The following is a 25064-nucleotide window of genomic DNA, read 5'->3' as shown; positions in this document are numbered from 1 at the left end:
CCTAACAGTATTATCAATAAATATAAATGAGTTTAAGTCATCTATTGAAAGGAGTCTCATACATACAGACAATAGAACATTTTTCAGCATGAAAAAGGAAAGCTATTCTGACACACGCTACATTATGCTAAGTGAAATAAGCTAGTCACAACAAGACAAATGCTGTGTGATTCCATTTATATGAGGTACTTAGAGCAGTTAAATTCACAGAGACAGAAAGTAAATGGTGGCTGCCAGGGGGTGGGAGAGGGAGGCATGGGAGCTGTTTAAGGGGCTGAGTTTCAGTTCTACAAGGTGAAGAGTTTTGGAAGCTGGTTGCACAACCATGTGAAGGTAGACACTCCTAACTCTATGCTTAAGAACGGCTAAGATGGCAAATTTTATGCAACACGTACTCTACTACAATGAAAAATAAAGACAAAAACTGAAAAGGCATTTTAGAAAGGTTCATAGCACAAAATCTAACTTTATAAAAGACATACAACCTAGAATACTGATTCGAAAAGCCTAAAAATAAACGGACAGGAAAGATACACCAAGCAAATGTAAACAAAAAGCAAGCGAGGGCTGTGATCTTGATCTATGATAGGACAGAATTCAGACTCCTGACACTGAATGAGATGAAGAAGGTGTGACTCAGGCTATCTCTGCGGCAAACAACACACCAGCACTTTCACAGAGCAGAAATTACAGGACATGCAGAGAGAGACAGGAATGCTAATAACAGGAGGCTGAAATACACCACTTGCAGTCCAACTCTCAGCCGAGGGTCACAAAGTAAGCAAAAATACAGAAAATGTAAATGATGTAATCTACGAAATATATTTTCCATATATATGGAGATATATAGATATACATATCCATGTATAGCGTCCATTTCAAAACTTGCACCCCTAAAAACAGAGAATGTACCTGTTTACACACACAATGAAAACTGACCCTTATTAGAGCAAAAGAACTTGCAAAGGTTCACCCAGTGATTCCAATGGGAGAAAGGATGTATTGATAGAACTTTGAAAACTAAAAAGCACCAAGCCAAATATTAGTTACTGATGCTGTCAATACGATTATTGTGGTTATTATCAGTATTCACTTCCGGATGCTTTCCACTCGCTCCCTGATTCTCCAATAGGTTCTAGAGGAGGAATAAATATGTATCTTTACTGTCTCCATAAGAGCTACCATTTCTTCGGCGCTGTCTATGTACCAGCCATTGGACTATTTTGCACGCAGCCCTTTGCTAGAAAGTTTTCTAATCATTTTATAAAAGTGAGCTCTCTGCTTCCCTCCTATCACCTTCAGGGCCCAGACACTGCTGGGTGCATTCTGAGTCAGTACTTAATGAACACTTACAAACTGAAGCGTACTGATCAGGGGCCCCACTTAAAAGTTAGATCTGAATCTCAAATTTCACTCCAGCACTTACTATTAATAGCTGTGTGTACCCTTTCTGAACCTTGGTTTTCAAATATGTAAACACAGATAGGAGTATAACCTACAACAACTAGGACTGTTCAGACATTTAAATGTAGTAACACATGTAAAGTGTTCAGCATGGTACCTGGTTTACAGTAGGGACTTAATAAATGGTAGTCTGAGGCTGACTAGGACCTCAAAAAGAGATCAACCTAGATGAGGGGTTCTTTTTTCTCAAAAAAATAAATAAACAGAAACATCTTCAATGCAGTTGAAATTATTTTTTAAAATACCATGGGAGTGATAATAAGTTATATTACATCCTTATTCTGGAATACTGTAAGGCAATGAAAAAGGATGAATTTTTTTTCTATGTGTTCACACATGGCTAGAGGGCCATGTGTTGAGTTTAAAAAAAAAAAGTCAAGTTTCAAAACAGAAACAGAATGGTGCACATCCCTGTTTTTCAAAAAATTACACACACATAGGGAAAGGTCTGGAAGTACATACATCTAATTGTTAAAGGGGAGTATGCAATTCAGGATTTGTAAGAGATGTTTAACTTTTTACCTTCCAGTTTCTTTTGTAATTTCCAACACACACACACACACACACACACACACACACACACACACACACAAGAAAGAAGAAAAAATAAACAGATAAAGAAGTTCCCAAATTCTCTTTGGCCTGTGTTTTTCATGGGACTTTGAAAGCCATTGAACTGAATAGAGGACGTGGCTAATTTTTCTGGCCAAGTGTAAGAATTTCCATACCCAGTTTTCCTTTGTGAGAGAGAGACTCGAGAAGGGAGGACGAATTGCTTCAGCATCACTCACTCCTCAGCACATCCAAACAGGTAGTTTCCCTCTCGTCCCTGCCACCACGGCAGGCCTGACATGCAGAGTAGCAGAGAAACCCTTTGATAAATGTCAACCGAAATAGAGCAATCAGCTGAAAGCCATTTGCTGAGACGTCTGACTGCCCTGGGCTCGAGGTTTTCCTTTATTCATTTATCATGATATACGGCTTTGGCCAACATACACACAGGAGAGAAATTGTTGACATGTGGAACCCAAGTACAGAAAATCTTTCATTTTCCCCCCCGTCTGTTCACCAAATAAGTTTTTGTTTATTTAAAGACTACAGAGGATTTGGCTGTTAAGAACCAAATGCCTTTGGAGTGGAGTTACAACATAATTTATCATTTCCTCTGTTTATTAAAAAATCCTGCATCTTTGAGCAGCACATTTGTAGTGAGTGGGGGATTTCGGCCACTCACGAAAGACTGTTGCAAAGCCCTGCCATGTGGCTTACCCCCCCCAAAAATATCTCCCTTGATTGCTATTTCTTTCCCTGTCCCTCCCCCTGGCTGACTTCTGACCGTGTGATGGTTACTCGGGGCTGGTGAATGTGGTTGGACTGAGGACAGGTAAGCGGGGCTGGAGACTGTGTTCCCTTCTTTCATCTTTGACCTAATTCTGACCTTGAATCCCGCTGGCTGTCGTGCAGCATGCTCTCCCAGTACAAGCAGAGGGAGAAGGGCAGCCTTTATTACCTCTCACAGGGGACAGACAGAGTCTGAGGGGAAACAAACAGCAGAAGAGAGTGTGGATGCTGCTTAGAAGGAATGTAGCCAGGCCTTGCTGCCGCCAGAGAGGGTTCCATTCTAAAGGCAGACATCTGGCAGAACTGGAATAGACCTTCTACTTTCCGGCCAAGAGACCATAGACAGCAACACAGTCCAGTGACCATGCACCTCTCAAAGCCAGGGGCCGTGTCTCCCCCATCTTTGTAGTCCCAGCATGGAGCACAGTGCCTGGCACACAGAGGGCGCTCCACCGCTTGTGAAGGCATCAGGATGCAGTGGGCAGAGCACAGGATTGAGATCAGGCCTCACTGCGATGCCCAGGTCTGCCCGGTGATAGCTGTGAAATCCCGGGCAAGAAACCGAACCTCTGTGAGCTCTCCCCTCTCTGTAAAATGAGGCTGACAGTGAATAATGAAACCCTCTAACACTTTGGGCAAGTTATCTAATATCGTCATGTCTTAGTTTTCCTGCTTGCAAAATGGAGATAATCTACATCTTGCGAGTTTACTGTGAGAATTAAAAAGATTACCTAGAATTGTTATGAATCTAGCTCACGATGGCTAGATTATGAATGACTGAACAAATGAACAAACAAAAGGAAAAGAATTACTGGGGGGAGAACGTAACTTAACCTAGTACCCAAAGATGCACCACAATAAACAACTTGTCCATCAGTGACAGGCAGGCCCTGGGGACAGAGATCTCATTACCGAGTAAATGTTGAGGACAGAGGCAAAAGTGAAAAATGAGAGAAGAACCGTGTTCAGAGTGCAAAGAAAGGAAAAGCAGCTGGCATTTGTTGAGCAGCTACTATGTGCCATTCATTCACAACACACTGAATGCCTACCATGTTCCAGACTATGTTCCATAGTAGTTCCAGACTACTATGTTCCATTATGCCAACTTCCAAGGAAACTTAAAAATAAACAGACTAATTATCAAAAAGAATAATTGAGGTTCAGATAAAAGCAGTGGAAAGTGCTAGGAGAGCCAATAACAGGCATCCTAGGTTGGGCAGGGGAAAGGACATGCTCTCCAAGCTGAGACCCAAGGGTGAACAGGACCGGTCAGGCAAGGAGTGGGAGGATGGTAAGGGGAGACAGCAAAAGCACTGTTCCGGATGCTTTACACACTGGTCCTTGGAGATCATGAATCCACACCGATCCCATCGCTTCCTCCATGCTTGTTATTCTTTCCAATTTATTTAGGTTTTACTGTTTGGTGAAAACGGGCCTCTAGCAAAGGTATCCAACACGGGTGACGGCTCACACTGGCCCAAGCAGAGTTCAAAAGTGGGGACAGGGCCTGACTAATTGTCTGAAAAGAAGGCTCCCGAGATGAGCAGCAGACAGAGGCAAGCCTGCCAATGGTCCTGACAGCTTGGTGACGTCATGGTCAAGACAAATGGCCCAAGTGAAGGCCTTCTGTCAGCAACAGAGCGTCTCTGAGGACCACCCATGCCAGAAGGCCCAGAGGAGATACGGTGGTCAGCGGACAGGAGGAAGAGAATAAACAGTGTCCCACTGGAAGGCCGTCGGTCACTAGGACTGACAATGCAAGGTGACAACTTTCCGTATGGATGGAATAGAGAACTGCCGATTTGCCACTCATGGGATCCACTAGGAACTGGGCCCTGGAGCACTGCTGGCCCTGGTGGGTTTTCATCCAAGAAGCTCTTTGGTTTTCATGGCCAGATGCCTGTCCAGCTCTGCCACTGTGTCATCGGCCATTTGGCTGATCTGCAGAAAAACAAAATGAGACAACCTGGTAACTGGGGCTGGGAAGGGGAGGGGGAGAAATGTTCTAGAACTATGAAGATTATCTGGGAAATAAAAAATGGTAACAAAAGCTCATGTGAATTGCATCCCAGACAGGCACAGAACTAAGAACTTTGTACACATACTCTTATTGACTCTGGACAGGAAGAAATAGACACCATGAGACGGTGTCATGTTTCCATTTTACAGATGAGGAAACTGAGGCAGTTAAAATCATTTGTTCAGGATCCACAGCTGTAAAGTAGCATTGACAAGAATTTAATCCTGGGTAGTATGACTGCAGAGCCCCCAAATAGTTAACAATTATAACAGTACAGAGAAGTCAGTCTAATCTGTCCCTTAATGAAACTCTAGAATTTCCTACACTTCATACACTCTGCTATATAAAGCCCTCATGCCAATTGATAAGGAGAATATTAAGATCCCAATAAACAAGCAGAAAAAAAAAAAATCTTGAAAAAAGATGAAGTACATCTGGTTAACAAACATGGAAAATTCAATAGACACTGAAGAAATGCAAATTAAACCAAGATATAATTTAGTTATCACAGTTAACAAAATTTGATGTTGCGGTTTTTAATTATAATAGTCAATACCAGAGCTGTGGTGAAATGAATGAACTCACATATCATGGATAGGAATTCAAATTGATGCAAGTGTTCATATCATTTTTAACCCCAAACTCTCTCAACTGGGAAATTATCACATGAATAGAATCTAAGAAAATGTCCTTAAGTTCTACATGCAAAGATAGTTATCAAAGCTTATAATCAAAAATGAGAAAACTTAAAATGATAGTATATGTAATTGAATACATATAGTCATTAAAAAGGGTTAAGACTGTCTACTTCTCATGGAGAGGGTATAAATACAAATAACATTCCAGTATACAGTTCTGACATGTCTGTTTTATAACAAGCATGGACTGCTTTTGTAATCAGAGAAAAAGAAATAATGTTTCAAGATATTATTTATAACATCATGGAAACATGCCCATGTTACCCTTGAATCCAAGAAAAAAGAATACAAAATGTGTACACACATAGTAGAAATGATCTCAGATATATTTAAAAACTGGAAGAAAACGTGTCAAAATATTACTAGTGATTATCTTTTAGTGATGGGAAGACAGGAAATGTATTATTCATGTCGGTATCTGTCACATTCAGCATAAAACTTAGTCCATAGCAAGTGCTCAGGAAATATTTCCTAAATGAATAATTATTAGTTTTCTGTGCTGTTCTGTATCCTCCACATTTTCTGTAGGAAACACAAACTCACTCTAAGAACGAAAAAAGAAACAATACAACTGAGTAAGTGTTGCAAGCCTCCAGTCCCATGTCTAAAAGAGACCTCAGGCAGGAAGCTTTGAAGGGGGCAGTGTGGTACCCAGTTCTGTGTGCTCAGCAGCACAGCGGCTGTTTGACATCTTTATTTGCAGACCACAGGCCTTGGCCAGGAACTGGGAAATAAATGCCCTGGAAAGGATAGCAACTAAAAAGGATTTGGAGCAATTGGTCCCAGGCAGGGAGACAGCCAGACTCTTACCATAGCAACAGCTGCACATTTTGGAGGAGGGGAGAGCAAAGCTGCTTGGGCTGCCGGGCACTCCGAACAGGACCAGCTCAGAGCGGCTGCCTGGGATCCTCGCTCAGCTGGCACAAGCCCCTGAGAGGCTTCCTGTGCCCCCACCCCGAGCAGCCTCCTTGTGTGGGGTGTGGCGTGGTGCCCAGCAGCACTCCAGCACCCGCGTGCTGGTAGCATGAGGCAGCCAGGAATGAGGGCTGCAAGCCTCCTCTGGGAAGATGGCGTCTGAGGACAGAGGCTGGGACTCAGGGGAGGAATGGTACCTGGAGGAACTGGCTGGTAACACGGTTCTGGCTTCAGCTCTCAGTGGGGCGACAGGGTGCGTCATTTCCCCACCCTGAGTCTCAGTTTCCTTATCTCTCCAATGGGGAGGTGAGTCCCTCCCTCAGAAAGGAATTGTGAGGGTTAAATAAGATCATGAATATGCAAGTATGTTTAAACTGGTTATTTGCTATGCAAATGTTGCTTGTGTTACTCCGATTTTTACTATCACTTTCTGACTTCTTTTTAATTTAATCAATTAATGAAAATATTTACTAACTCTCTGCCATATTACAGGCACAGAGTGCCCTTGGGGACAGTCCACCTGCAAGTTCATCTTTTCATCTTAAAATAACAATGATTAAGAGCAAGGATACGAACAACAGCATCTATTTACTAAGAGCCAAACGCTGGGCTAAAAACTTTACATGCGTTACTTCACATCATGTTCAAAATACAGAAAATACTATTATTACCTCCCTTTGTTGTTGTTCAGTCATTCAGTTATGTCCCATTCTTTGCAACCTGATGGACTGCAGCACACCAGGCTTCCCTGTCCTTCGCCACATCTCAAAACTTGCTCAAACTCATGTCCATTGAGTCAGTGATGCCATCCAACCATCTCGTCCTTTGTTGCCCCCTTCGCCTCCTGCCTTCAATCTTTCCCAGCATCAGGCTCTTTTCCAATGAGTCGGCTCTTTGCATCAGGTGGCCAAAGCATTGCAGCTTCAGCATGAGTCTTTCCAATGAATATTCAGGACTGATTTCCTTTAGGATTGACTGGTTTGATCTCCTTTTAATATTATTTCATCTGATAGTTGCACAACAGTTCACACTACGCAGAAGTGTTTTGTCGTCTGTGACTTCATTCAGATCCAACAACCTCACTCACATACCTATACCATAAGGCAGATGGGACAGATATTATCCCCATTTTACAGAATAGCAGACCAAGGCATGGGATTTTAACTGACCTGCCCGAGATCACATAAAAAGTCTGTGATGTGACTGAGCCAAGAACCCACCCACCCTTGACTGTCAGTCTGGTGCTGCTACTCCCCTTGGTGAGCCCATAGCACCTGGCCTAGCCCTTCTTCATTCAAAGGAGGCTGTGCTCCACTGATTAAAACCGTCCATTCCTGTCCCACAGTCAAAGTCACAAGGTTAGGGGAGGAGCAGGATGGACAAATAGGACAAATGACTACTGAAGACCAGCCAGCACACTAGCTGCTTTTAAGTACACTGTGTCACTTGGTCCTCTTGCCAAATCCTGTGAGACAGGCATTATTGCTCCCACTTTACAGATGAAGAAACAGAGGCTCAGGAAGGTGAAGCCATTTGCTGACCTTAAAAGCTGAGACGGGAAAGAGCTAGGATTTGAATTCAGGCCAGTCTCCACAGCAAGAGCTCTTTCCACTACAATATGCTGCCCCCAAAAGATGATGACATCATCCGCGCCATCACTGTCATGCTCATGACCGTTATCATCAACGCTGGCTCCTTATACGTTCAGGAAAATGAAAGGGAGAGACGGAAAAGGGGGGGAAGTCCAAGAGCACACCGTACGCGCATGGGGCAGAGCTGGGCAGCTCAGCTCAGAACACCCACAGTGCCGTCGGGGGCGGGGGGGGGGGGGGGGTCTCCCGCCCAGTGCCTCACTCAGCCCAGCCCGCCTGCCTGCCTGCCCGCACAGTCTGCTCGGAGCCCTTCAGCCCCACTAGCACCCAGCTCCACTTCAGAACGGCTGTTTCTCAGAAAAAGGGAGCAGTGAAAGGATCTTGGCTAAATTTACTGGTGGTTTCTGCCAAGTGCTTTAATGTTCAGCAGATCCACTTGTAGCAAACTGAAGCAAAGGTGAAACAGCAGGCTGGCAGATGTCAAGAGTCCCAAGTGGGAAGACCCTGGTCCTTTTTCAGCAGAGCTGGCCTGGGTTGGGGGTTGGGAAGGCTGTGGGGAAGAGGTAGAGGTCAGACATGACTGCGTGGAGAGAACATACCACTGAACCCTTTTATTCTTGTATACCAAAGATGAAACACTTTTATAATACAGCTTTTTAAAAAATCTGACCTCAAAAGAATTTTGGAAAAAGTTTTAAAAAAGAAATTTCACAAAGAATAAAATTACAATTGTTCATAATCCAAGTGACCATTAATATTCTGAAGTGAATAAGCTGCCAACCTTTTCACATACATGAAACTTATAATAAATTAACTGTAGCTGTAAGTGTTTTTATGTCTATATATAAAGTCCAGTGAATGGATCTAAAGCAAGCGATTTTACTGCTATCAGAAATTTAGACAGTTTTCAGGTTGTTGTTTTTTTCCAGCTGCACCACACGGCATGTGTGACCTTAGCTCCCTGACCAGGGATGGAAGTTGTGTCCCCTGCAGTGGAAGCATGGAGCTCTAACCACTGGACCACCAAGCAATTCTCCCCAGTTTTCTTTTATACATAATACATCAATGGACAACTCTGTAGATAAGATTCTTGATAACTTATTTTGGATAAATCCCTAAGTCGATAAATCAGAAATGTATAGGTATATTATCCTCTAGCAAGGTTTATGGATTTATAGAAAGAATAAATCTTTCCTGCGGAATGTGGAAGTAAAAGCAATATTTCCAAGGTAAGCAACACTTTAAGTTCACATCAAAAATACTAGGTTCAAATGTCAAGGATTAGAAAAGGCCAAGAATTTTTAAAATACACAAATTCTAAACACCCTGCAAGTGATTTAGACAGTACAAACTAAGAAGCTTAAAAATATGCATTTTCTTTGTGCTATAATTCCACACATGAGACTCTATCCTAGGAAGTCATCTCAACAAAGATCTATGTATAAAAACATTCACTGCAACCTTATTTATAATAACAAAAAAGTTTAAACAAACTAAATGTCCAAAAAGAGGGCTTATGAAAGTGAATTACAGTATAACCACAAGATGGACTATTTTGCAACCATCAGAGTGTGGCTGTTTACAAAGAGCTTTTTAAGAAAGAAGAAGAAAATGCTAATAATGCTAAACAGAAAATAAAAAACTGGATAGAAAGTTGTTTGATCACGTTAAAAACTATGTAGTTAAGTTCCCAAGTTTCCCTGGCAGTCCAGAGGTTAAGACTCCGCACTGCCAATGCAGGGGGCGTGGGTCTGATCCCTGGTCAGGGAACTAAGATATCACATGCTGCCCAGCATGGTCAAAAAACAAATATAACAAATAAAGGATATGTTTATAAATAACCTACCAAGTATTTTGTAAAAACTAAGTAGTTGAAAAAGGGGGAAAAGGAGAAATATCCCCAAATCCAGGACTATAGGGGGAATTTTCCCCATTGTTGAAGTCTTCTGAATTCTCTACATTTTCTACAATGAACCTACACTGCTTTGGTAATCAGAAACAAAACTTAAAAACACAGTTTAAAAAGCTTTTTGATAAAGCAGCAATCAGTTCCTGTCTTGCTTACTTAAAAAAATTAATAAATGACAACAATAAAAAAGTACACCCCAAACTCCAGATTGATGCCTTCCATTGGGGAAAAATGAACAAAATGAAGTATGCACATAGCTGTCTCCTGAATATTTTCTTACCCAAACTTTTAACCATACGACAGTAATTAAAGTTATTAACAACAACGGTAAGAGCTAATATTAAAGTGATAGTATCTTAAATAATAAAGATTATTGCACTGGATGTATCATGTAATACTATATATAGCATGACCTTTTTTCTTGTAATATTCCATATATGTTTACAGAGATAACCTTGAAGGCCTACACCAAAAATGTGAGAGGAGTGCAAAAGGGTTAAACGAGGGGTCAATGTGTATGGTGATGGATGGAAACTAAACTTCCGGTGATGAGCATACTGTAGTGTTTACAGAAGTTGAAAAAGAATGTTGTAGAGTAATGTATACATGAAACATACAGTGTTATAAATTAATGTTACTTGAATAATTTTTTTTTAAGAAAACATTGAAAAAAACAAGTGCCGGTTATGTGATCGTTCTTCCTTTTCCAAGGAGCATGGGCTCTGGTCCCTGAGGCAGAGGCCCAGACTTGCTGAGAGAGTGCCTGAAGGGCATCAGAGGTTACAGGCTCACCACCAGAAAGCAACGAAAAGGCCAAGTGTCTGCTAGAGCGATGAAATCCCCTGGGAGGTGGACAAGGAGCTGGCCCAGCTGGACTCTTACAAGGCCTGGTGAGTGCTCAGCAAAGGCAGGCCAGTCTACGAGTCTCTCTGAGCTAATGCAAGGCAAGAGGAGGCCACAGAGAGGGCAGGAAGCAAGCCCTGAGGGGCTCAGTGTCAGACACTCTCACAGTGCTTCTAGCATCCCCAGCGTATCCCTTCACAGCAGGAATTCCAAATCCCTTTTCACAGAAGAAACAGACTCCAAGAAGTCAAGTCACTTGCCAAGGTCACCTGACATCAAGTGTAGAACCACCTCTTTCTAACCCCAGTGCCATTACAGGGGTACACTGCCATGCTTCCGGGTCACTACCTTTCCTGTTTTTCCTTGTCTGGGGAACCCTTCAAAAATACACATTCCTAAGCAGACTTACTGTATCGGAAAATGTAGGAGGCCCAGACATTCATCTAAAATTCTTCCCTGACTCGCTGTTGGGCCTGCTCTATGACTAGCATTCTGTTAGTCCAAGAGGAAGGAAGAGTCAATTTAGGGGGTCCTCATGACCCCCTAACGACTCTCCTGGCCTCCTCATCTTCCCTCTTTATGCCCTATCCTGCCCACACTCCTGTTCAATCTTCATAACATAATGCTTTTATCGTGGATGATGGAGGCTTTGTTTATAAGCTAAACATTCTGTCTCCTCAATACTGGTAAATCATCTGTCTTTTTTTTTTCTAATCTTTCTGTCTTTATTACACGGGTACCATACAAGTTCAGGCCATCATCATTTCCTGGCTGGATTCCTGCAGCAGCCTCACAACTTCCGGTTATGCCCCTTATAATCTGGTTTCCACCCAGCCACCATAGTCAACCTTCAAACACAAGTGTGATACTCTGTTGTCTGAGTATCATTCAAGGGAGTCACTGCATCAGAATCACCTGGGGAGCATTTTAAAATGCAGAACCCTAGGCCCCACCCCTGACTCACTGACTGAATCTCTGGGAGCAGGGGCCCCATATAACCATATTTTTGTTAGCTCCTCAAGTGACTCTAATGCCGTGACAGATTAGATTATTGCTCAACAAGTATTCACCCCCACCCCCAGACCTCCATGAACATATATACTTTCCCTCCACAGTGATACTGGGTTTGGCAGGTAAGATTTGCCTGGCCAGTGGGATGTGAAAAGAGTAGGTGCTTAAAATGTACTTGAGTAGATTATGCTCTTGCCATCTGCTGTTGCCATGAAAAGATGCCCTGTGAAGCCTGTTGACTCCAGAAGATTGAGAGATGTGGAGCCGACTTGAGCCCCATCCAAGATCTGAGAAGGTGCGTGCCAACTCACTTCAGTTGTGTCCGACTCTGTGCGATGCTACGGACTGTAGCTCGCCAGCTGTTCGTGGGATTCTCCAGGCAAGAATACTGGAGTGTGTTGCTATTTCCTTCTCCAGGGGATCTCCCCAGCCCAGGGATTAAACCTGCATCTCGCATCTCCTGCGTTGGCAGGCGGGTTCTTTACCACTAGCGCCACCTGGGAAGTCTCAATGGCTGAGCCACATTGAGCTCAGCCTAGAACAGCTACCTCCCAGCTGACCCACAGAGACAGGAATAAGAAATGCTTGAAATATACATCACTGAAGTTCGAGGTGGTATGCTATGCAGCATCAGTGTGGCCACAAATGACCAATAAAGATGCAGAGCCAACATGGGAACCTCTGGGCATGTTAAAAGTTCAAACTCCTCAGCCTGCTATAGGAGACCTGCAATGAACTGGCCACCGTCATCTCTGCCCTTCTGTGTCATCCTGGGTCGAAGCCACAGTTATCTCACTGAACGGTGCTCCTTTCCATCACCATACCTTTGTACATGCTGTTAACCATTCCCCCTTGTCTCTGTTTCACTCCAGTTGCTCCTTTAAGACTTGTTCAAGTGTGCTTACTCAGCACACTAAAAACAGGGCCAGGTCCTCACTTCTCAGCACCCAGACAACCAAGCACAGACAGGAGAGCCCTGGAGTACAGGCTCTGAGATCAGTCTGCTGGGTTTGGATGCTATGGCTACCATTTACCAGCAGCGTGACCTTGGGCAAGTTACCTCGCTCCTCTCACCACCCACCCACCTCACTTTGCAGTGACGAGGATAAATTAAGTGTTGTAAAGTGCTCAGGATAGAGCCTGGAACACAGTATGGTCAGTAGCTTCCTCCCCTCCTCTGTATTTCCAGGGTCCAGCACAGGGCCAGGCCCAGGACAGACTCGGCCAATGCCAATCATGTCAGTGAAAGAACTGGGGTACCCTGTTTTCGTTTTCTTCACTTCAGATGTGAACAATGATTTTCTGGGTCAGATACATAAACATGACATCTGTTGGCAACAGTACCTGTTTCTCTATGAGCCTAATGGTGTCCTCGGAGGCCTTGTCCTTTGATTTCTTCACCTTATTTATTGCGTTGGTACGAATCTTCCGTAAAGAGTCTTTGGCCTTGTTCGTGTTCTGTTTAGCCAGCTTCACCAGCATTTCTCTGTGCTCCCGGGTTACTCTGATAAAAGACAAAAAAAAAAGTTCAATAAAATCATCCCATGTATGAACTGCCTGCCAAGAATTCAACATCACTTTATGCACTAGCTCAGCAGTTTATAACTGTACTCTCCGTTGCTGGAAGATCTTCACATTCCTGACACACACCCAGGAGGATGTTCAGGGTCAAGGAAGGTTCCTGGTGAGATAACTGAGGACAGCCAGTAAGTGTGCTGCTTAAAATCATGAGCCAGAGAGTCTAGGCAGCCTTGAAGTTAAATCCTGGCCATGCCTCTTACTGGATGCATAACTGACTTCCCTTCCTCAGAGTTCCCATCTGTATAATGGGATTGTCAGTACCTGACTTAAAGGGGTGGTGTGAAGATTATGGGATGGTCTGTGTCACTTGTCTAGCACTGACCCTGGCACATTTTAAAAGAAAGCAACTATCAGCTGTAATTCCACCCCTTTCTCTCCAACTAAAGAAAGCAATGCCAATGAATGAGATGCTGCAGAAACAGCACCATCTCTACACCTCTAAATCATCCAAAACAAATAAGTAGTAACCTTCAGAATCTTAACTATTATCATGACAAATTACTTGTGAATCGCTTTAGCACAGACCCAGACACAACACATGAGAATACTGTACCATTTAACTTCCATGAAGTACCCATGAGAGTGTCTGGCATACTAAAAATGCTTAATAAATGTCAGTTATTTTAACTATTAATATCCTTATCATAATAACAACAGTGAGCACACTGAAGGCCTATTATAAATCCCTGGGACAGGCACTCTAGAACTTTTTGCCTAAGCTGACCCTTACAACTGCATGAAGCAGTTATTATTCCTATTTTACACTTAAATCATCGCAAAAGCCAACATGTTTGTCCCGCCTTGGTTTCTTGGTCGTGTGCACACTACTACCCGTCAGGACCAGAGTGCTGGTTGTACCAAGTGTGCGACAATGAAGGTGACAGACCTCTGTCCTGCTCCGAGGGAGCTTAGCTAGGCAGAGAGCTAAGTAAAGAGACTTACAACAGAGCACGTGTGTGTCCGGGGAGGGGTCAGTTGGGGGAGGGAAGACTTTGCTGAGGAAACAATATCTGAGCGCGGCTCTCATTAGGTTTGTTCGCTGGTATTCTGATTCTTATTCCTTCCAGGAGGAATGCACTTCCCCTCCCCTCTGAAGTTTGGTGTGGCTGCACAACTTGCTTTGGCCAATGAGATGTGACCAGAATGGGTGTCGCCTTTATGAGCCCGCATGCGCTCTACCACATTTGTCCCTGCTGGCTGCAGTGCAGGTTGAGAGGGCACTTCCGTCAGTCTGGGTCCCAGAGAGACAATGGTGAACAGTGCCCCACTTGGCATGAACAAGAAATGTTTCTGTTGTTTGAGGCATGGAGATTTGGGGGACTACTTGTTACTACAGCACTGCTCATCCCATCCTGACTAATAGCCCACAAGGATCTAAAGAATACATGCAAGTTGCCAGGATTAGTAGGGATTTCCAGGAGGGAGAAAAAGCATGCATAAAGGCTTTAGGTTACCAGGAGACTGTGATCGTATGAGGAACCAAATGGACCACAGATAACAAAGAATGGAGTAACCAGAAAAGAGGCTGGAAAGCCATATCATAGAGGGTCTTATAAGATCACAAACTTCATTTTACAGATGAAAAAGCTTGGTATCTTACACAAAGCCAAACCTACGCTGGCCTGCTTCAAAAGCTAATAGTCTCAGTATGAAAAAAATGCTTTGCCTCCTGAATCCTGAACTGGACACCACTGGCATATGGTTCCTGACCCTTAAGTCAACATGGTTCTGGCTTATGAAAAATAATCCCAAATCCCGGGTATAAGTGTTCCATGTGAAACAGTGACAAATAGGAGTTAAAGATTTAGTGGCATTTACCTAGTACTTTTTCTCTGATAGGATGAGAAAAAAAAATGAAAGCATTTTGAGACAGGACAAGCTGTGAAGATAAAGTGGGCAGCTGAGTGATAAATAAATCCTTCTGGATCCAGGTATGTGAATTCACAAAATTCTCAAATTCTCAACATATTCTCAAAATGAAAATAATCCTGACTCCTACCAGTACTAAACCCCTCAGTGCTAGGTGAGTACCTTATTCCCTCACTGAACCTCACAACAACTCATCAAACTAGATTCTAAAACCCCCATTTTCCAATGAGGAAACTGAGGCATTAAGTAACTTGCCTGTGGGCTTGAGTGACAGAACTGGGATTCATATCCAGATCTTTCTAGCCTGCATTCTTCCCACTACTCCAGGCTGCCTACCTCTTGCAGTCTATTCCAAATAAATTATGTGCTGCTGCCATTACTTCTGCTTCCAGGCAGAAAGCTTTTTTCAAAGTCAGTAATATGAATCTTGGGACTGAAAAGGACAAAACCACCATGTCAGGAGTTTAGGGATTTGGATCAGATCTTGTTACTTTTATGGTTTTTAATTCATTGAACAAAAATCATGCTGACATGTTTAGGTCTCTTTTTTGTTCTGCCAAAGCATATGTCAGTATAAGGAAGGAACAGGAAAATTAAAACTTGATCCGCTGATTCAAAAAGCTTAATCCTGCTGAAACACTAGGAGGGGCAGAAAATAAATGAATCTAAGTCTGTCAGAAACCTCTTAAACTTCTCTGCAGAGAAGTATTTCAATCTAACATTTCATATATAATCTGAAATAGCTTGCTTTTTAGACAACCTTTAAAAAAATAAAAAAATGTATCTAACCAACTGTTTTTTTTTTACTACACTTATATTTTACATGGAGGGAAAAAAAAAATCACATGTTCAAAACTATACAAATTGGGACTCAAAAAATCTTGCGAGTAAATGGCTACATAAAGAAAACAAAATCATAATATATGTAATTTGGCCTTAATATTTTTATATTTATTAATGAAAATGTGACACTATTACACTATTGACACCAGTTCCCACACATTGTAGTATTTAATTATTGACATTGACAAAAATATGTCAGTTTCAGGATGCAAATACAGAGGCAATAATCTAAGAAAGTGGGGGGGTACAGTGAGCGTGGGGGGGTACAGTGAGGGTGGGGAGGTACAGTGAGGGTGGGGGGGTACAGTGAGGGTGGGGAGGTACAGTGAGGGTGGGGAGGTATAGTGAGGGTGGGGGGGTACAGTGAGGGTGGGGGGTACAGTGAGGGTGGGGGGATACAGTGAGGGTGGGGGGGTACAGTGAGGGTGGGGGGTACAGTGAGGGTGGGGGGGTACAGTGAGGGTGGGGAGGTATAGTGAGGGTGGGGGGGTACAGTGAGGGTGGGGGGGTACAGTGAGGGTGGGGGGTACAGTGAGGGTGGGGGGATACAGTGAGGGTGGGGGGGTACAGTGAGGGTTGGGGGGAGAAGAGAGGATGGGGAGGGGGTGCCAGGCACAGGAAGTGCTGAGAGGATGAGTGGCATCTGCATGCTGGTTCCGGGTGGGGCTGAGCTGAATGAATCCGGAATACAAGATCGGAAGCAGTCAGGGTGACAGAAAGGCTCGGTTCTGAAGTACAGTCAGACCTGTTTTATTCCTGTATCTATCACTCAGAAGCTGACTCAGAAGCGGGCAAGCTACTTAATCTCTCTCCGCCTCAGTTTCTTCATCTCTGAAGTGAAGATAATGAAAACACCTTGTCTGGGGGACTGGGAGAAGCACACACAACGTATATAAAGTACCAGTAAAGACAGCAGCATATAGTAGTAGCCTTGAATAAATGATAGCATCTATGAATGTTTTAATCAAACACACTTAATTACTTCCTCATGAAACAACGAGGGCACATCTGTTTTAGAAAAGAAACATACTCTATTATGGAAATATTGTAATGCCTTTCCAAACCAGTGATTAATACATCTGATCATCTCCATCTCGCATTCACAGAGTTCTGTGAGCTCAGGCTAGTTGTATTTCAGGCTCTCGGCTCAGCCAGTTGGTTCTGAGCACCCGCTCTGCACTTGGCCTGCGTTCACTCATCAAGCATTGGCGGGGGCCCCAGGGTTCACTGCCAGATCCTGGGCCGGGCTGAGGAGCACCAGAGATGAGGGAGGCCTAGTCCAACTTCTCCAGAGGCTCAGTCCAGCAGCGCAGACAGACTCATCAACCACTGCTGAGGAAGAGCACTGCTGGGATGGAGGGACAGGCTTTCTGCAGGAGGAAGGAGCATGTGGAGAACACAGCTCATTCTGCTGTGAGGTTCGGGAAGTGCCCTAGAGATGCATAGCGACTCACTGACTGCAGAAGACAGAGCACTCTGGGCAGAAGCGCGGGAGGAGACAGGGGTGAGGCTAGAAAAGGGGGCGTCGAATTTGTTCTGAAGACCTGGGGTTTTCAAATTCTTCTTTAGCCAGAAAACTCTGGACTCAAAGAAAATCAAGGCAGACACCCCATTTATAAAACAGAGAGAAACTGAGTTCTCTCTATTCATGAGGGGAAGGGCGCTAGCAGAGAGGAAGGTGCTCCAACCTACCCTGACACCCCTCCACTTCTGCACCTGGCATGTACTGGCTGAGTGACCTTAAGTAAGCGATTTAAACTCTCTGAGCCCCGGTCCTCTCATCTGGAAATAGGGACTGAAAATAAACAAACAGAAAGCCCTAGCCTCTACCTTTCAGAGTTCTTGTGAGGATAAGGCGAGATAATATACGGAAAGTGAACAGTAAAAGCATGGTAGGAAATAAACAATCAGGAAACGTAAGCTGCCTTTGTGGCTACTGCTGTTCATGTTTGGTAGCTAGTGTGTGCGTGCGTGCTCAGTCGTGTCTGACTTTTCATGACCCCGTTGACTATAGCCCACCAGGCATCTCTGTCCATGGGATTTTCCAGGCAAGAATACTGGAGTGGGTTGCCATTTCCTCCTCCAGAGGATGTTCTCAACCCAGGGATGGAACCTGCATCTCCTGCATTGGCAGTTGGAGTCTTTACCACTGAGCCCCCACGGAAAGCCCAATGGCAACTACAGAGGTATCTTCAAATAATGAAGAGTTTATTCAAGTTTTTATCAAATGAGAAATGACAGGGCAAACAATCTAGGCTTCTATAAGATGATTTTTTTGAGATCTGATTAGTAATTTAACATTTGTCTTTCTGGTATTAATTTACTCACTTAGTTTACAGTTCCATTCAGCAGCTATTTTACAGGGCACCTGTTGTGTTCCATCCACTATGTCAGAGTGAGTTTACAGTCTGGCAAGGAAGGCAGTCATTAAACAAACACATGCACAGTTAATCAATAAGCTACAGTGGTAAGAACCATGATAAAGACATGAAGAGCTCTATGAAAAGAATAAGCAGGGGGCTGACCACACTCTCCTGTGGGACTCCAGAAGAAAATGTGATGATATTTAAGTTAAGGGATATTTAAGTTCAGATAAGTAAGAGTGGAGAAGCTAGGCGAAGGTCATTCCCACCAGAGCAAATGGTCCATGTAAAATAAAGGCCTTATTCCAGGTGAGGAGGGTCCTGCTCTTGGGGAACTGGAAAAAGGCAGTGTGGCTGCAGCACAGAAAGCAGAGGAGAAGGCCTATACCCAGAGAGGAGGCTGGTGAGCCTGGCAAGGGCGAGACTAGTGCGCAGGCCCTTCGATGCCACATTCTGACTTAGCAGATCCACTGACGGATGAATGGACATTTACACTTGGTAGATACACTCAGTGGAACATGATTCAGCCTTAAAAAGGCAAGAGAATTCTGCTATAACATGTATAAACCTTGAAAAGATTATGCTAAATGAAATAAGCGAGACTCAACAGAAGGCAATGGTATCCCACTCCAGTACTCTCGCCTGGAAAATCCCATGGATGGAGGAGCCTGGTAGGCTGCAGTCCATGGGGTTGCTAAGAGTCAGACATGACTGGGCAACTTCACTTTCATGCATTGGAGAAGGAAATGGCAACCCACTCCAGTGTTCTTGCCTGGAGAATCCCAGGGATGGGGGAGTCTGGTGGGCTGCCATCTATGGGGTCGCACAGAGTTGGACTGAAGCGACTTAGCAGCAGCAGCAGCAGCAGGACAAATATTATATGATTCTACTTATATGATGTACCTAGGTATTAATTCACAGACACAGAAAGTAACACAGCAATTACCGGGGACCCGGGGGATCTGGGAATGGGGACTGTTGCTTTCAGTGGGTACAAAGTTTCAGTTTCACAAGACAAAAACTGTTCTGGAGATTGCACAATACTGTAAATGTACTTAATACCACTGAACTGTACATTTAAAAATAACTGAAATGGAAGAGTTTTCAGGCAAGAATACCGGAGTGGATTGCCATTCCCTTCTCCAGAGGACCTTCCCGACCCAGGGATTGAACCCTGGTCTCCTGCATTGCAGGCAGATTCTTTACCACTTGAGCTACAGGAACGTCCTATGTATATCTCACTACAATTTAAAAAAAAAAAAAAAGAGCAGACTGTTTCTAAGACCAACACAGAGTATCACAGATGTCTGAGTGAAGCAGAAGTGAGGTCAGACTCGGATTTTGTGCAGAGACCAAGGTACCAACCAGATCTAAGCGTAAGGCAAGAGTCTGCCCAGAAGCCTCTTGGCAGGCGGACAGAGAGCTCACGACTGGCCTGCAGCAGCCTCCCGGTTGAGTGATGAAGAGAGCAGCCTTTTCCGCTGGGGTCAGAGATCCTCCCAGCATAAGGCAGGGCTTCAGCTGAGCTGGCAGGGTCACGCTTTGTTTGTACAAACCCCACCAGGCGGGTCTTCCAGGAACATCCTGGATGGGGGCCTTCCTGCAGAACTCCTTGAGTGTGTTCCCATGAACAATAAGCTGAGGGGCATGCCCCGCCAGCAACTCACACAGCAGATACTGAAACGATACTTCCTATGGCTTCAATGAGAATGGGACATGTGCAAAGACACTCACCAGGGGTACATCAGAGGAAGCGATGCTCGGTGTGGCAACTGTGGTAAAAACCAGTTATAAGATGTCAGACTTCAAAAGGCTCCTTGGTCACTTAGAGGGTAGAAAGGATGTGTTTCAGAGCCAGGAAACCTCAGCTGGCATCCCTGCTTTGCTACTTGCTGGCTTCAGAACCGTGCGCACACTGCTGAACTTCTCTGGACTCAAGCCTCCTCGCATGTAGAGCAGGAGGAAGAATATCACTAAGAGGGCGGGAGCAAGGATTAAAGGAGATGACAGCGGCACAGGCTCAGCACACCACCAGCGTGCACACACTCCAGCACACACAGGGCAGCCGCTTTGCTGTTCCAACCGCAGAATCTCTAAGGCTGGGGGACCACAGGATGTGAGCGGTCGGAGAGAAAGCAGTCAGAGGACTGAGTCACGAGGAGCTTAGGCTACTGAGCAGTCGGTGAGCCGCCGGGGGACAGGACGGGAAGAGAGGAGAGTGGGCCTGGGGGCCCCGGGAGACAAGAGCTGGGCTTCAGAAGCCCGGGACAGGCTGAGGGAGAAGGGAGTCACACTTCCAGGGAACAAACAGTCTGCGTAAACACATCTCTGACGGCTCCACCGAGAGAACCCCTGATGCCCGTCTCCGTGATGGGCTGCCTCCCCATATAGCAGCATCGGCCTGCAGTCAGCAGCAGTCGCAGGCCCTGTTTTACTTTGCTGGTGGGAGCTGCCCGATGCTGTGGGGCTGCTGGCCCTGAAGGAAACGTGTTTGTTTGTGTAGTACTGCCAGACTTCCTACACTCCTAGGGACACGATTCTCTCTCCCCTCTCTCCTAGCCACCCCCACTGCATACTGCACCCCAACCACAGCTCACCAGCCTCTAACAGGCACGAATGTGTTTCATAAAGACATGCAGTGTCCTTCTAGTCCAAAGAAAATCATACACACACTTTGGAAAGACTTCTACCATCAGCAGTACCATCGATTTTCTCTGGGGATATATAACTGGGCACCTGCTTTCAGAGGCCTGTCCTGTGACCGAGGCCTGGCTAAGCAGACGTGCCATCCTGAAATACAGCCCAGCAGGATGGAGAGAGAGAGGAAGTTGAGGTCAGGGGTCACAGCTCCACATTCCGAGCTGAGTGATCAAGATGAAGTCACTGGTTTTCTCCTTCCCTGTCACCCAAAGGTTGGAAACCCAAGTTCAGGGATTCATGGAGGTAACTCTCCCTTCTGGTCTCACGTACAGGATAACACAGGTGTGGTGGCCAAGGCTGATTTCCACCCCCAGCTCTGCCACTTCAAGGCTGGGTAGCTGTGCGTGACTAGTTTTTCCTCCCCAGATCACAAGGAAGCATTCACAAGAACAGTCTCTGAAGCCACACAACCAGGGTTTGAGGCCCCAGACTTATCACTGCTTAGCCGTATGGCCCTGGGCAAGTCATTTCACTTCTTTGCCTCAGTGTTCCCATCTGTCAAATGTGTTTAATATAACTAAGTTAATGAGACTGTTGCAAGGATTAAGAGAGTTACTAAATGTACTGGTCGTGGGGACATGCTCAATAAACACTATCTGTTGTTTTCTTACCTGTAAATGGGGGCGGGGTGGGAGGAGTAATAAAAATGTTCCTTTTCTTCTTCCACAGTCAGGACCAAATGAGAGATGATGGTTGAAGAATTCTGCATACATGGGTATTGACTATTTTAAAAGCTGTTCGTCAGATTAGAAATAACAGTGAAGTTTCCCACTGAGAGATCAGAGCCTAGTGGCTACAGGCCCAGGGTCTAAGAAAGATGCCTGTTCCTCCCCTCACTCACCGTGTGACACTGGGTGCAGACACTCCCTTCCCTTATGACTTGGCACCCTCAGGTGTGAATGGGGGAAATAATACACCTGCCTCTGAAGACTGCTATGAATATCGTGGTTCATGTACAAATAGCAGCTGGCACAGCAGCGGGCACCCCGGGCCATTACTGTCCTTACTACATGCTAGGTCTTGTCCCCAGAGCTAGGGATATAGCGCGGGACAGAACAGATGAAGGGCCACCAAGTCACACTCGAGTAAAGGGGAGAGAGGGCACCCGCAACTCTGTAAACTGACACTTAAGTGCTACGAAGAAAATGAAGCAAGACGGGGAGAGAATGAGGAGCCTCACAATGGGGACAGTAAGGGCTCCCTGATAACTGCTTAGCCCTCTGGCCCCAGTGCCATCTGCTCCCCTTCAATCAGAGGAACAGTGACGAACATTTGCAGAGCTCTATCCATGTGCCAGGCTCTGAGGGGATGCACGCTTTGTGCACTGAGTGAACTTTTGCATCGTTCCTGTGACATTACTGGTCTTGTTACCTGGTTTCTGAAGATTAGAAAAACGGAGGCTAAGACAGATTGAGTGATCTGCCCAAGGCCACACAGGTTCCTGGAAGACCTGGGATCTGAGCCCAGTGCAGCCTCACTTGTGAATCTCAGGCCTCCCTGCTGGTGCTAGACAAACCTAAGCCACTATTCTTACCAGCTGCAGTGACACCGACTCACCTTCACCGAGACTGCTTAGACAGAGTTCACTGCTACTCCTCCAGCTCCCCTACGAGCCTAAACACAGTGAGGAGAGAGGAGTAGGGGGTCCCTAGAGGTCGGCCATGGGACGGGGATGACCTCAGGCGGCCAACTGCTGGGTCCTGTCAGCAGGGGCAGCACACATAGGGTGGACAACAGGGGGGTGGGGGGGAAGAAACCTGTCCTTTCAGGCGCAGCTTCTGCATAGGTGCTGATGGCGCTTTCTGCTCAGCACATGCTCCACTCGATTCCTGACTGCACTTTCTTACGTGTTTCAAACGGAACATCTGTGCAGGGAGGGAGCTCCCACTCCACACACTTGGGGTCTCAATAGTAGAAGGCGCTTCTAAAGACCCACAGGCTGGGTGAGGAGAAAGGGGGCATCCTGTAACTGCACAGAGCTTGCCAGGCCTGGAAGGGGAGACAAACAATGGACTGGACATCCACCAGCCGAATAAAGGAATGAGCGACCCTGGAGAGCAGCAATGAGAGCAGGTGGTGGGCACGAAAAGGGCCAGAGAAGCAGCTGCAGTTGTTCAAGTGCAGCTGATGGCTGCTCCCACCCAAGTGAAGTCACTCAGGCGGTCTCTTCTGATTTTTTCTCTCACCATCACTAAAGGTCTGTATGTGTGTGAGCTGTGTGAGAAAAGGGTATTATCAACATGTCCAAGGATATGCATGTGAGACACACTCTCCCTGGTTCAAGATCCACAAAGCAATACAGCAGCTAGAGAGAGGGGCTGCAGAGCAAGGAGAAGGGAGGAGGGTTCCGGTTAGCAGCCCGGAAAGCAAGGTGATAGTGTGGCAAGAACAGGGGCGTGGACACAGACAGACTCAATGTGAGACATGACCCCTCTGCTTACCAATCTGTGACTCTGAGCAAATTACGTAACTTTCCGATCCCCAGTTTCCTCATCTGTGTTAACACCCGTCTCAAGATGGTGTTTCTCTGTACACACAGAAACAATGAGATCACCATGAAAAGATGTACGGAAGGTTCTGTTGAGCCAAAAATAAATAAATAAAAAACAAGCTGTGGCACAGCAGATGGCAGAAACTTAATCCCACTTATGTAAACTGAATGTGTGTGTGTGTGCGTGTGTGTGTGTGTGTGTGTGTGTGTGTGTGCACCTGTTAAAATCTGGTAGGATATTTACCAAACTTACCAACAAGTTACTTCAGGGAAGAATCCTTGAGGGGCAATAAAAGAACTCTTTACTTTTCTGCAGGACTTGAATCTTTACACTAATGTGTACTATTTTTACAATTAAAGAGACGAAAGTCATATATCTAATAAAAGACTAGTATTCAGAACATATAAAGATCTCCTACACCTCAGCATAAAAGTACAAACAATACAATTTAAAAATGAGCACAGGACCTGAACAGACATTTTTCTAAAGATGTACAAATGGCAAACAAGCACACAAAAAAATACTCAATATCACTAACATCAGGGAAATGCAAGTCAAAACTACAACGAGACATCACTTCCTACCCACTTAGATGGTAATAACATCAATGACAACAACAACAAGTACTGCCAAAGAGAGCAATTAGAGTCCTTCAATATTACTGGGAAGAATACGAAATGTGCAGTCCCTGTGGAAAAGTTTGGCAGATCTTCAAAAAGTTAAACAGTTATCACATGAGTTTAGCAATTCCACTCATATGTTTATACCCAAGAGAACTAAAAGCATGCTTGCTGCTGCTGCTGCTGCTAAGTCGCTTCAGTCGTGTCCAACTCTGTGTGACCTCAGAGACGGCAGCCCACCAGGCTCCCCCGTCCCTGGGATTCTCCAGGCAAGAACACTGGAGTGGGTTGCCATTTCCTTCTCCAAAAAAAGCACGCTTATAGCAGCATTATTTATAATAGCCAAAAAGTGGAAACAACTCAAATATTCATCAGCCTGTGAATGGAAAAATAACATGTGGTATTATCCATTCAGTGGACTATTATTTGTCAAGAAAAAAGAATGAAGTACTGATTCATGCTACAACATGGATGAACCTTGAAAATATTATGCAAGTGAAAAAAGCTAGTCACAAGAGACGACATACGGTGTGAATTCATTTATATGAAACGTTCAGAACAGGGACATCTATATGGACAGTAGTTGCCTAGAGCGATCCTTATGAGGGTGATCTGGGGTAAAGTAGGGAGTGATAGCTAGTGGGCTCAGGGTATCTTTGTGAGGTGATGAAAATGTCCTAAAATGAATGTGGTGAAGCCTGCATAACTCTGACTATACTAAAAATCTTTGTAGTATACCCTCTCAGTTCAGTTCACTTCAGTCGCTCAGTCGTGTCCGACTCTTTGCGAACCCATGAATCGCA

The 25064-nt window shown here is 44.9% G+C and overlaps 1 protein-coding gene across 2 annotated transcripts in view; it reads right to left on the bottom strand.

The window, feature by feature from the left end:
- Nucleotides 1–2299: 2299 nt before the first annotated feature.
- Nucleotides 2300–25064, bottom strand: part of MRRF (mitochondrial ribosome recycling factor) — a 57700-nt gene continuing 34935 nt past the window's right edge. For both annotated transcript variants that reach the window (XM_052648577.1, XM_052648576.1), the window contains exons 6-7: nucleotides 13138–13297; nucleotides 2300–4746 (exon numbers count right to left, since the gene is read on the bottom strand). In XM_052648577.1, coding sequence (XP_052504537.1) covers nucleotides 4669–4746; nucleotides 13138–13297 — 238 coding nt within the window. In that variant the 3' untranslated portion in view covers nucleotides 2300–4668. The remainder of the gene's footprint in view (nucleotides 4747–13137; nucleotides 13298–25064) is intronic.

Source organism: Budorcas taxicolor, chromosome 11, assembly GCF_023091745.1.
Source record: "Budorcas taxicolor isolate Tak-1 chromosome 11, Takin1.1, whole genome shotgun sequence".
NCBI classification, from domain to species: Eukaryota; Metazoa; Chordata; class Mammalia; order Artiodactyla; family Bovidae; genus Budorcas; species Budorcas taxicolor.
Note: the sequence above shows the minus strand (reverse complement) of the source record. Positions and strands in the feature narration are given on the sequence as shown.